Source organism: Pantherophis guttatus, chromosome 4 (assembly GCF_059756535.1).
Source record: "Pantherophis guttatus breed Tessera chromosome 4, ASM5975653v1, whole genome shotgun sequence".
In the NCBI taxonomy this organism is placed as follows: Eukaryota; Metazoa; Chordata; class Lepidosauria; order Squamata; family Colubridae; genus Pantherophis; species Pantherophis guttatus.
Window position 1 is genome coordinate 134,624,218 of NC_142066.1, and position 13,290 is coordinate 134,637,507.

General features: G+C 44.2%; 1 protein-coding gene across 1 annotated transcript in view; it reads left to right on the forward strand.

The window, feature by feature from the left end:
- Positions 1–12,361, forward strand: part of LOC148114358 (uncharacterized) — a 40,436-nt gene extending 28,075 nt beyond the window's left edge. The window contains exons 3-4 of the mRNA XM_087892847.1: positions 10,734–10,869; positions 12,161–12,361. Coding sequence (XP_087748973.1) covers positions 10,734–10,869; positions 12,161–12,203 — 179 coding nt within the window. The 3' untranslated portion in view covers positions 12,204–12,361. The remainder of the gene's footprint in view (positions 1–10,733; positions 10,870–12,160) is intronic.
- The last annotated feature ends 929 nt before the right edge of the window (positions 12,362–13,290 follow it).

The following is a 13,290-nucleotide window of genomic DNA, read 5'->3' on the forward strand; positions in this document are numbered from 1 at the left end:
CAGGCAGGGCCCACGAGTTCGCTCCGTAGCCCTGTTCTGCACCGCACTCGTTTCCATCTCGAGCAGCAGGCGCTTTTGCTGCAGTTCCAAGCCTTTGCTTCGCAGCCCCTTTCTCTGTCGTGCCAAGGACCAGCTCCTGCCATCGCTGTGAGCTGCCTGCCGCTGGGACATTTATTACCTTCATTCGAGCACTTGGGGCGCAGTGAGTACAGGGGCCATTTTACCTTATCTTTTTTTGGCGCCAACGGGAGAATTTCCAAGATGGCGGATGCCCATTCTTCCAGAGCTGGCCGTGGGGCGAGCTCCCATAAGGATAGGAAGCGCCATAACAGTGATCCGGGGGAAGGGTCCTCAGGCCAGCACCGAGGCCATAAGAGATCCAAAGTGCCATCTGCTCCTCCAGCTAAATCGGCGCAGACCCTGAAGGATGAACAGCGCCGCCACAGGGCCCTGGAAAGGGCTGGTCAAAAAGCGCAGATCCAAGCCTCTAAGCATTCCATGGCTCTCCCTGCCTCAGCTGCCCCTCAGGTCTCTACTCCTGGGATTTCTGATAATCAGGCCCAACCCCAGCTCGGCCATAGGTCTCCGCTCTCTCCGGATTGGTTTGGCACGGGGGTTTCTCCTTCTCCTGATGAGGCTGCCATCTTGTTTGCCACGATGCCTCCTGAGGGACATTCTCCTTCGTCTGGGACTCAAGACCAGGGGGAAATTGCTCCTTCTGAATGCCAGCCTCCTCCTCCTCCTTCCCCCTCCTCCTCCCCCTCCCTCTCCTCCTAATGACTCCCTGCCTTCTACTATTCCCCCTGCTCTGGCTTCCCTCATTGCAGCTGCCATCCGTCAGGGGATCTCAGAGGGCCTTCCCCAGCGTGCAGAATCGGAGGTTTCTGACTACGCCAGCCAAGTCAGTCATCTCTCACGTGGGAGGGATGCTTCACCCCATCTGGAGAGACCTTCTTCTCCAACTTCCGCCAGCCAGATCTCTCTCTCAGCTGAGGACCTTGCCCTGGACCAAGAATGGTCTGATGATGATGGTCTAGCTCCCGACCAGCCGGCCTTCATAGGCCTCTTCAAACCTTACCTCTTTCATTCTTTGCTGTTTAAGTCTCTTTCTGTCACCAAAATGTTGCCTGTTCCATCTGTTCCAGCAGCGACCTCCACTTCTGATGATCCTTCCGCTTCTCTCCTCGCAGAACAACCAGCTCGAGTGGACACCTTGCCGGCACCAAAGCTGTTTTCAGATGTGGTGAAGAGGCAGTGGTCATCTCCTGGTTCTGAGCCCTTGCCCAACTCTCAAGACAAAAAGTTTTATGCTATGGCAACTGACTTTTCTGACTTATTGCAGGTACCGAATGTGGACGCTCCAGTTGTCACCTTGTCTTCTACCACTCACCTTGCTGGCCCTCCTGATGAGTCTTTGCGTCCTGAAGACAAACGAACCGAGCGGACCCTTATCAAAGGTCACCAAGCTTCAGCATGGGCAGTAAGGGCCACCTCGGCGGCATCTTTCTTCAACAGGGCCTCTATATTGTGGTTGAAACAGCTGCAGTATCGTCTTCCAGCCTCCGACACACGCTCTCATCAGGACATTAATAAAATATTAGCAGCAGTGGAATTTTCGGCCGATGCAACCCTTAACACTGCCCGTTTTGCAGCTAAGGCCATTGGATCCTCAGTTACCTCCCGTAGGCTCCTCTGGCTTCGCCACTGGCAGGCCGATGCCAGGAACAAATGGTGCCTGGCTGCTTCTCCATATGAAGGAAACAACCTCTTTGGTTCCTCCCTTGATCCGATATTAGTTGAGACCAGAGATCACAAGAAGGTTTTTCCGGTGGTCTCCCGGAGGTCGGAATTTCGTCAACAATCCTATTATCGGGCCCAGTCATTTCGCCCATCTGACAACGGCTCCTCCTTCAACCGCTCCTCTTGCAACTACTCTTCCAGAGGAACGCAAAGCCAGGATTTTCAGGTCAGATCCAATTCTAGATTTCCCCCCAGAAGGCCCTTCCTAGGTGGCAGAGGCCGTCCTTTCTGCAAGACCCATTAATCGACCTCCAGATTCTCTGGTTGGGGGCCGCCTTTCTTTTTTCTCTGATTCCTGGGATGCCTCTACCTCCGATGTTTGGGTTCGTTCTACTGTTCGGGAAGGTCTTCATTTGGAGTTTAGTGCCCCTCCCCCTCGCGTTTTTGTTCCTTGCTCCCTTTCCCAGGACCCTCCCTCCCGCGCCCGTATGGCCTCGGCGGTTGCCCATCTTCTCCAGATCGAGGTCGTTCCTCCAGCTGAACGCAGGTCAGGTTTTTATTCCCGGCTTTTTCTTGTCCCCAAAGCTTCTGGGGGCTGGCATGCCATTTTGGACCTGAAAGCATTGAACTGGTACATAACATACCGCCAGTTCAAGATGCATTCCCTTTCTACCATTTTAGAATGCGTCCGGGGGAGTGATCTTCTTGCTTCGGTTGATTTGACCGAAGTCTATTTGCATGTCCCCATTTTTCCGCCCCATCGTAAATTCCTCCAGTTTTATTATAGGGGCTCTCACTATCAATATAAGGCTCTCCCTTTCGGTCTTTCTTCTGCACCCAGGGTATTCACCAAGTTGATGGCGGCCCTTGTGGTCCACATCCGGTCCCTGCCCATTCGTATTTTATTCTACCTGGATGATATCCTTATTCTTTCTTCCTCCCTCCAGGGGGCTCGGCAAGATGTTTCTACTTCGCTCCATTTGCTTCAGGCCCATGGGTTCCTGATCAATTGGGCCAAGAGTTCCCTGTCCCCTTCGACCCATATCCAACATTTGGGCGCGGTCATTGACACTCTCTCATCCAAGGTTTCTCTCTCACCAGCACGCCAGTCCAGCTTATCTGCACTGGCTTCTCAATGTTTGGAAGGCCGACCTATGTCTGTTCTTTCTCTTTCCAGGTTTTTGGGCAAAATGGTGTCCTCTTTCGACATTGTCCCCTGGTCCCGTTTACATAGCAGGCACCTCCAATGGTACCTCCTCCCCTTTCAACGGTCCCTTTCAGTCTCTTCCTTACGTAAGGTTTCTCTTCCCCCTGTGGTTTTGGATTCTTTACGATGGTGGTCCTCTGGGGCCATTTCCAAGGGTACCTTGTTTAGAGAGCCCATAGGATGGTGCTCACAACCGATGCGAGCCTTTCTGGCTGGGGTGCACACCTGGATTCCCATATGGTTCAAGACCTCTGGACTGAGGAGGAGCAGGGTGCTTCCATCAACCTTCTTGAGTTGCAAGCGATCTCCCTCGCCTTGCGCCATTTCCAACATCTGCTCCAAGGTCAGCACGTACTCGTTTTAACTGACAACGTCTCTGCTAAGGCCCATATTAACAAGCAGGGTGGTACCCATTCCCGGGCTCTTTTTCGTGAATCCCTACAGCTTGGTTCCTGGGCTGAGTCTCACTTGGCCTCTTTATGGGCTTTTCATATTTCTGGCAAGTCTAACATTCAGGCAGATTCTCTTAGCCGCAATTTAGTGGACCATTCCGAATGGAAGCTTCATCCGGATCTCTTCCGGGACCATCAGGTGCCACGTTTCTTTTCCAGATTTCCATCTCCAGGCGTGGAAGCGGTGGATGCCCTCCGGTCCCCCTGGCCTCGGGGCGTTCTTTTTTATGCGTTCCCTCCCCTACCACTCATCGCCAAGGTCCTCTGGAAACTTCTGGCCGAGAAGTCGGAACTGGTTCTCATAGCACCGCACTGGTCCCGTCGGCCCTGGTTCTCGGACCTGGTCACCCTGTCCACTACCCGCCCTTGGCGGATACCGGACGATCGGATTTGCCTACTGCAGGGGGCTCTTGTACATCCCAAGCCCCAATGGCTGCAACTAACCGCCTGGAGACTGAGCGGGAGTTCTTGACTAGGGCCAATATTCCTCCCGCCGCTATTAGAACCATGCAGGCTGCTCGGCGCCTGTCCACCACTCGTATTTACGAGTTGACCTGGCGTTCCTTCTCTTCTTGGTGCTCGGCTCGCGGGGTCAACCCTTCTTCACCTTCAGTGGCGCACATCATCTTGTGAATTCCGGTTTACTGGTATTCCACTCTTTTTTTCTATATTGCTAAGGGTACAGTATATAAGATCTCAATTGAACTTGTAATGAGATCTGATAGTCCTGGTCATATTATCTTATACTTGTTTTAGTTGAGTTAAAAATTCTATTACTGAATATAATAGCATGCCCCTTACTAAAGATTCAATTGGCAGATAACTAACAAAGTACAGAATGATGGAGGAATGAAACAATTGCACAATTAAGCCTCTTTACTTGTTGCAAAGGCATTTACATAGGGTTGATGATTACAGGCAAAGTGATGCTAATCTTTAATTAAACTAACAGTTCAATTTGTTAGCCACAATTTGATTGGTTAGACTTGCAAAGTTCTGTTGTTATACCCAATATCTAATCTTTCTAGTCTTCCTATGGAGTTAATTTTCTGGTGTGTGCTGCCTAGTGAGGGTGACAGGAATTGCCATACATGTATACATAGATTGCATTGCAGGATCCAATTTGAGTTGGTCACCAGGTCCAGAGGTTCGCTCTTCCTAACTTCTGGATCGTGCTGGAGCCCATCCTCAGGGAACTTCATTGAGAAGTTCATCGAATGCTGATTTTGGTCATAAATAATGGTGGTGTATTCTCTTCCCAGTTAGGATTTCTACTTTCCATCCTGAAGATTAGACACTGAATTTAGAATCAGCTAGATGTGGCATCTTGGTCCAAGGTACTAAAGCTGAAATCACTTTAGGTACTAATTACCTTTAACTGCTTCAATTGTCTATGGCTCTTTTTTGTACTATAAATATAATAGATCGGGCCACCCAATTTTCTTTCAAATGTTTTTTCCTACTAATTGCTACTTGGTCTGTTTATTTAAAAATGGCTAGAACTTTCTCCAATATTTATACCTGCAGGAACAATATTAAGAAACAGTGGAAAACTAGGAAGAGTTAACATCAGTTAACTAAGAGAAACCTACTAGAGTCCACTTTGTCAGTTTTCAGACCTGTTGCTGCTACTTTTTGCTATTATATGGGGAGGTTTGTTTGTTTGTTTGTTTTTTGCTTAATGTCACTAAACAATCAGCATTAGAAAGAAAGAGCAGATGTATTTTCTTTCCTCTAGGTTGTCCAAGGGCTCTTTAAAACCAGCACTTTGCTAGAAAGGCTATTGAAGTCAAGTGTGTTTGACTTCCATCTGCTGCTTGAAAAATGAACTCAGTCTATTTTATATTTTTTTTCTAATTACAAGAACCAGAATCAATTTTTGACAGAGTTCAACAGCAGAAAAATAGAATCTAGAAAGCAGCCTGAGTGGATCACCAGACCATAATATTTTCCATGGTTATAATTCCAAAATCTGCACCAATGCAACACAAAATCCATTGTACCATAAAATGTAAAATGGCACCAATAATCTGCTTTCCATTAACAATTGAATTAATTTTTTTTAATGATCACACAATTACAATGTCATTAGATCCTCCAAACATTGGATATTCTTGTACTAGTTCTCTAGGAGAGATAACTGGATTTTTACACAATTTGCCTTATTCCTTTGTTTATTTGGGCATTCAGACTATTGCACAAAATCATAATGAAACTGAAAAGATTTGTGATTCCTAATAATAACAGTTTAGTGGTATTTCTAAAATTGTCACTGTCGTGAGCAAATCTCTGCCTTTCCTTGATAATATACTATTCATGTTATATTGAAATTGTTCTCTACTATCTTGTGATATTTTCAAAGCATTGGCCAAAAATGTATTGACCAAGCATTTTGCATCACCTATTGGTTGAATAGATACTTCCATGAAGTTTGCAAATAGGGCAAAAGAGTGATAGGCTTCATTTACTACTGCACCCTAGCAACTGGCATTTTTTGTTTGTTGTCCTAAAATCCCAAAAGACTAGAATACAGAACACAATGTCATGATTAAAATGATAGTGGCAGGGGGAAGCTATTGATAACCAATGTGGTATACAGGTTAAGATTATATTAGAACTGAGAATTCCCAGATTTGAGTTACATACACACACACACCTCAGAAGATTGCCATTGTGGACAACCATTGGAACAGGAGATGCCATATATCACTTAGAGTTATGGACAAAAAAGTAAGCTGTATTAATGAATGAATAAATAGCAATAGCACTTATATATAGCTTTATCACTCTCTCTAAGTGGTTTACAGAGTCAGCATATTGCCCCAAACAATCTGGATCCTAATTTTGCCAACCTCAGAGGAATGGAAGGCTGAGTCAAATTTCAGTTAGTCAGAATCGAACTGCTTGCAGTCAGCAGAATTAGCCTACAATTAACCTGCAATACTGCATTCTAACCACTGTGCCACCACAGCTCTAAATGAGTAAATATACAGTGCTCAAAAAAATAAAGGGAACACTTAAACAACACAATGTAACTCCAAGTCAATCACACTATTGTGAAATCAAACTGTCCACTTAGGTAGCAACACTGATTGACAATCAATTTCACATGCTGTTGTGCAAATGGAATAGACAACAGGTGGAAAGCATAGGCAGTTAGCAAGACATCCCCAATAAAGGAGTGGTTCTGCAGGTGGTAACCACAGACCACTTCTCAGTTCCTATGCTTTCTGGCTGATGGTTTGGTCACTTTTGAATGCTGGCGGTGCTGTCACTCTAGTGGTAGCATGAGACGGAGTCTACAACCCAAACAAGTGGCTCAGGTAGTGCAGCTCATCCATGATGGCACATCAATGCGAGCTGTGGCAAGAAGGTTTGCTGTGTCTGTCAGTGTAGTGTCCAGAGCATGGAGGCGCTACCAGGAGACAGGCCAGTACATCAGGAAACGTGGAGGAGGCCATAAGAGGGCAACAACCCAGCATCAGGACCGCTACCTCCGCCTTTGTGCAAGGAGGGATAGGAGGAGCACTACCAGAGCCCTGCAAAATGACCTCCAGCGAGCCACAAATGTGCATGTGTCTGCTCCAACAGTCAGAAACAGGTGGGGGTTGTGCTTACAGCCCAACACCGTGCAGGACGTTTGGCATTTGCCAGAGAACACCAAGATTGGCAACTTCGCCACTGGCGCCCTGTGCTTTTCATAGATGAAAGCAGGTTCACACTGAGCACATGTGACAGACATGACAGGGTCTGGAGAAGCCATGGAGAACGTTATGCTGCCTGCAACATCCTCCAGCATGACCGGTTTGGCAGTGGGTCAGTAATGGTGTGGGGTGGCATTTCTTTGGGGGGCCAAACAGCCCTCCATGTGCTAGCCAGAGGTAGCCTGACTGCCATTAGGTACCGAGATGAGATCCTCAGTCCCCTTGTGAGACCATATGCTGGTGCGGTTGGCCCTGGGTTCCTTCTAATGCACAACAATGCTAGACCTCATGTGGCTGGAGTGTGTCAGCAGTTCCTGCAAGATGAAGGCATTGATTCTGTGGACTGGCCCGCCCGTTCCCCAGACCTGAATCCAATTGAGCACATCTGGGACATCATGTCTCGTTCCATCCACCAATGCCACGTTGCACCACAGACTGTCCAGGAGTTGGGGAATGCTTTAGTCCAGGTGTGGGAGGAGATCCTTCAGGAGACCATCCGCCACCTCATCAGGAGCATGCACAGGCATGGTAGGGAGGTCATACAGGCACGTGTAGGCCACACACACTACTGAGCCTCATTTTGACTTGTTTTAAGGACATTACATCAAAGTTAGATCAGCCTGTAGTGTTTTTTTCCACTTTAATTTTGACTATAATCCACATCCAGACCTCCATGGGTTGATAAATTTGATTTCCATTGATAATTTTTGTGTGATTTTGTTGTCAGCACATTCAACTAAGTAATGAACAAAGTATTTATTAAGAATATTTCATTCATTCAGATCTAGTATGTCTTATTTTTGTGTTCCCTTTATTTTTTTTTGAGCAGTGTATGTTACAGCAATGAAAATCCTGAAGAATAAAATCATTTTTGTTCATGTTGCAAAGTTATCACAATGGTATCTTATGAGCCTTACAAGATCAACCAGACCAAGAAAAGGATGCTACATGTGCTCAAAACTATTTTGATTAAGTTTGGATATAGTCAGAGAATCTTGTAAAGCTAAATGTGCTTCTCCTCTTTCCTTTTTTATATTCATGTGAACTGGGGAATGGGGAGAGAAAGTATCTACCGTATTTTTCAGAGTATAAGATGCACCTTTTTCCCCTCAAAAAGAGCGTGAAAATCTGGGTGCGTCTTATACTTGGAATGTAGCCCTACCCAGCCTCGCAAATGGAGATTTCAGAAGCTGAAAGAAGCCTCTAAAAGAAGCTTCAGGAAAAAAGCCTCTGAAAGGCTTTTATTTAAAATAATATGGCAAGCAACAAAAGAAGAATCAGTAAAGGTTCTAACCAAACTATGTTAACAAATCTGGAGAATGACACAATAACCAATAGATCGGAAGAGGTTAATCTACATATCAATATCAAAGAAAAGAGATTGAACAGAGTACAGATAGTCCTTCAGAATAAAAGCCTCTGAAAGAAGCTTCAAAATAAAAGCCTCTGAAAGAAGCTTCAGAAAAAAAGCCTTTTTTTCTGAAGCTCTGTTTCGGAGGCTTTCAGACGCAGAAAAAAAAGCAAGGCACAGAGCTCACAACCAATGAACCTGTTGTTAAAATTCACCTCTGGAAATAGCTGATTGGGGGTATTCCAGGAGGCTGATGCACCCACCAATCAGCTTTTTTCTTATTTTCCTCCCCAAAAACTAAGGTGCGTCTTATACTCCGAAAAATACTGTATTCGAAATATTTTCAGGAGCCTACACACTCATCTGGGCTTAAACAATGTTTATCTAATTATTGCCTTGGCAATGGATCTTCCCTCTCTCCATTAAAGGCCTCCTCTTTACTCTGTTAACTTCTAGAACTGAGAATTCTAGAACCAGGAAATTACCTGTATATAACAAGAATGTGTTTGCCCTTAGATCATTGTCTTAATCAAAAAATACCCAACTTGTCCAAATTCAGCTAATTGAGGGCAAGGATTAATTCAAAGTCAAGTTTCTTTAACAAGAAATGCTTTCTTTTCCTGGGACCAGGCCAAGTATACTTAGTAAGTTTTACAAAAAGCTCTCACTTTTGCTTTTTCTTGTGGGTTTGGGTTTTGATAGAGCTGTCAGGCCATTTTTTAAAGTTTCCCCACAGTTCTTCTTTTCAATAAGGTTTTGTTAACCATAAGTATAGCAAGCAAATTAATTAATACTCAGTTATTGCTGCCATCTGGGGACTCTTGAGTTAGATCCATAATTAGGCTAAATTAATGCATGGTGTGTTTAAGAACTTATGCAACTCCAAATTAATTAATTATGATTAGAGGCCTTCCGTGACATGTTGCCTGTCTGTTAATTATTATTTCCTCTGGCCTAAAAGAAATGAGAGTATACAAACTAAAAAAGAGAATTAAGGAGGATCCAAGAATCCTGAAAACAAACGTGTGACAATATGTAAGACAATCTGACATTTTCAGCTCGTAATTGTGAAATTGCTGCATGTTTGGGTTCAGTGAATTTCATGGTAAGCTCATTAGGGCTGTGTAAAGGACACAGAGCTGATTCTGTGAACTTCCCAGGAGACGCAATCTAACTGCTAGCCCTTGTCTTGACTGTCACACAGGTCTATCTGTCATCCATTGACCTTACTGAGGCAGGGTAGCCTTTTCATGACAATAAAGAAATAATTTTTCTCTCTTGATTGTCTTTAGCAATAGTATTTTCCCCCCTCAATTGCATTGAATATTTTCTACATGCTGGGCAATCACTGTTGAAAGAAAAGAAAAAGCACAAATGGAGCTATTTTACACTGCAGGTTTTATTTAACATGGGCCATTCGCTGTGGAAATACCCTACATAATAGGTTTCCAAAATGTGCTCTACATCCATTAAAGGAAGAATGGCAGTTGTCTGGGGAAATGTTCATTTGCTTTGGTCTTTGTCCCCCTGTTCACATATCTGATTAGGCCAGAAACAAGTTCCAAAACACAGCTTCCCAAGCACAGCCATAATTCTGGATCTTCTATCTCCCAATGGTACAATATGGAAAGCTTATCAAATTTCCTTTGCTCTGTTTTTAGGAATAAGAAATAAAATATATTAATATTTTATTTTTTCTTATTAATGATCATGCTTATAAGGATCTGATGGAAGCAGAGACTAGAATTACAATATCATAGGATTGCAGTTGGTAGGACCCTTGGAGGGCAATCTCACTGCAAGACATTCATTTCTTGGAACTTTCTGCAAGGGAAAACCCAGCATCACTGGGTATGCTGTACTAGAGTTGTCTGCAGGCTGTCTACTTAGACTCACCAACACTGAGGTCACCAATCCTCAAGCTAAGGTAACCAGAAGACTTTTCTTGCAAAGAAGACTTTTTGCATGAAAGTAGGAGCATCGCTATAAATCAGTGTTTTTCAACCTCAGTAATTTTAAATTTTAACTTAAATCCTGCGATTTGAAGTCCTTACATCTTAAAACTGTTAAAGTTAAGAAACATTATTCTATACCAGGGGTGTCAAACTCAAGTCGTCATGGCGGCATCACATGACGTATCAGGACTTTCCCCCCCTTCGCTAAACAGGACGCGGTCATGGCTGGCATGTGACGCATCCGGTCGATGGGCTGAAAGTTTGACAGCCCTGCTCTATACAAACATAGTGATAACCATCTTCCTTTGTCTCTTCTAAACATAGACTTGACCATTATTGCGATAGAATTAACAGGAAACAACTGGACCAGTCATCTACAAACCAGAGCCAAGCATCTACCATTTGTAGATTTGCTTCACAGGATCAGGCCTAGGATAGAATGCAGAGATGAGTGGAAAAGGTAAGTTCCTCGATCTGACAGGAATTTCTTGTGGTCTGTGCTTTACTAACTGCAATCAATGGCCCCAGGCATCCCATGTTTCCTCTGCTTAGTTTGATTCGCTACTCAGTTATTGCCAGATATAAATGTTTTAGGATTCATTTTAGCCTTCATCCTTTGACCTCCCTCTGTTTATCCCATCTGTCATATTACTCCCTACAAGAGCAAGTAGACAAACACAGTTTTTTTCTGTTTCCCAGCTGACTGGAGAATTTGAATCTCCTTCATATTTTTTCCAGGCACCTGCTGACCATCACAAGAAGTTTACCCTATTGACAAACGTCATAGGCCTCCTAAATAATGGGGATAATGCTTCCTGCTGAATAAGAATTTTCCCTTGAAATAAACATTTTTTCAGGATGAACAGGGAATATTGATTTGCTCTTTATATCAGGATTTGAATTGTATTAAGAATTATCCTAGTACTGGTTCAAGATTCTGAAAAAGCTCTCTGTATATATGTCCATCTCCAACCTCGGTGACAGCAAAATAATTAAACATGAATTATATGATATATGCTGCCCCCTTTTTAATTGTACTATGACATCACACTCGAGGGGTAGAGTTTGTATTACATGTCAAATTTTATGTTTCATTGCATCTTCTCCCATTTTTCCTGAACATTTTTCAGGTAAAAGATGACATTTGACTTTTGAATAGTGTGTTCTATTCCCAAAAATCAAGAGCATAAATCCAGAGCATGAACCTGAGATAAAATTTTAGATTATTTTGGCCAGTAAGAAACCAACTAGTTATTAAATAGAAAAGAAGAAACAGCACTGGTTTGCCTTCTGTTTCAGGAAATGCATTTGGAAACTCTAGTTAGACATGCAAGAATATACATTGTCAGGGTTCCAAGTAACACCCACAACGAAAGAAGATTCCAAGGCTAGAAGTTCCTCAAAGTTCCATTTTATTAGAGATGTCATATTGGCACATCTGGGAAAACCCGAATCTGAAAGCTTCCAGGTTTTCCCCACCCAAAATAAAGTCCAAGTCCCTTCCCCATGGCCATCACATGATCCAATCAATGCACCGTCCCAACTGGAGATGCCTCTCAGTCATGCCATTCCAGGTGCAGGGCAGAATGTCCTTGCCTCTCAGAGAAAAAAATGTTATCATGGCTAGATATCTCCCCCAACTCCATACAGTCCCCACTCCCAGTTTTCCACAACATTAAATGTGGCAGCCCTGAAGTTCCAAAGAAATTATGGCTTCCAGGGCTGAAACACATACTGTCTTTCTTTTGTAGGCTCCCAGCTGGCGGAAAATCTGTTCTCTTTTCTGTCTTCTAATGCTACAAGAATTATATCAATGACCTGCTGGCTGCAACCTGATCTTTTATTTCCAACTGGGACCTGAGTTTTCTGATTGTATATTTGGTCACTATAAAGCAGTGACACTATTACCACTTACTGGTTGAGAAATTAAAGTGAAATCTTAAAATCGCCAAGATTGAGAAGCACTGCTGTAAACAACTTCCATTTCCAATATGGCTGTGATTCTGATGTGCTAGACTAGAATTTTTAACCTTTGCTGTGCTGATGACACTATTCTGATATTGTGCAAAAGAATTGCAAGGTCTACCAATAAAAGTCAAGGAGCATAGTTTTTAAAAAAAGGGATTAAAATTAAGGAAGACCACACCAGTGACAGCAGGTAAAACAACCGGTCTTAGAATTGATAATGTAGGTACAGAAAAAGTATGTTTCTTTTGTCTTTTAAGATCAACTGTCCACAGTAATGAAAGAAGCAGTCAAGAAATACCCTTCTTCTCTGATTTTGGCGCCCACGGCAGTCAGACTGGGTATTGACATGTCAGCTATCCTATAGGACCGAGTCTATTGGAACTTTAGCACCGCCTCTTCCTGCTTCAGTCCAGTTTTTCGATTCGGTCTCTATCAGGACAGCCGTGTCTGTAACTTCCTTTGCTCTATTCTCTCAATTTAAGCTCCGTTTTTTTGGTGATCGGAAGAATTGCTTCTTTCCCAGCAAGAAGGGTGGAACCCGATCCTGCTGACAGCCACGAAGCGGCGAGAACTGTCGGCTGGCAGTTTCTCCATTGGCGCGCACAAGCCTGCCTTGTCTAGCTCCACCGCGCTTGGCCCTGCCTTCCCGCGCTTTCTACTTACAGCAGTTTTCAAAGAGCTGCTTTGAAGGCTTTGCTCAGCAGCTGATCGGCGCGAGGTGGCATTCCGCGCCGTTTTCATTCCTCGCGCTCATGTCGGACGGCTAGCGAGGCTGCAGGGCAGGCTGATTTATGCCCTAATCTTCAGCAGGCTTGACAGCAGGTACTGTGCAGGGATTGTTAGCTGCCTGCTTGCCCCATTTTAGAGAGTGGCGTTTTGGCGCCTTTGGGCAAAAACAAAATGGCCCCTGTTT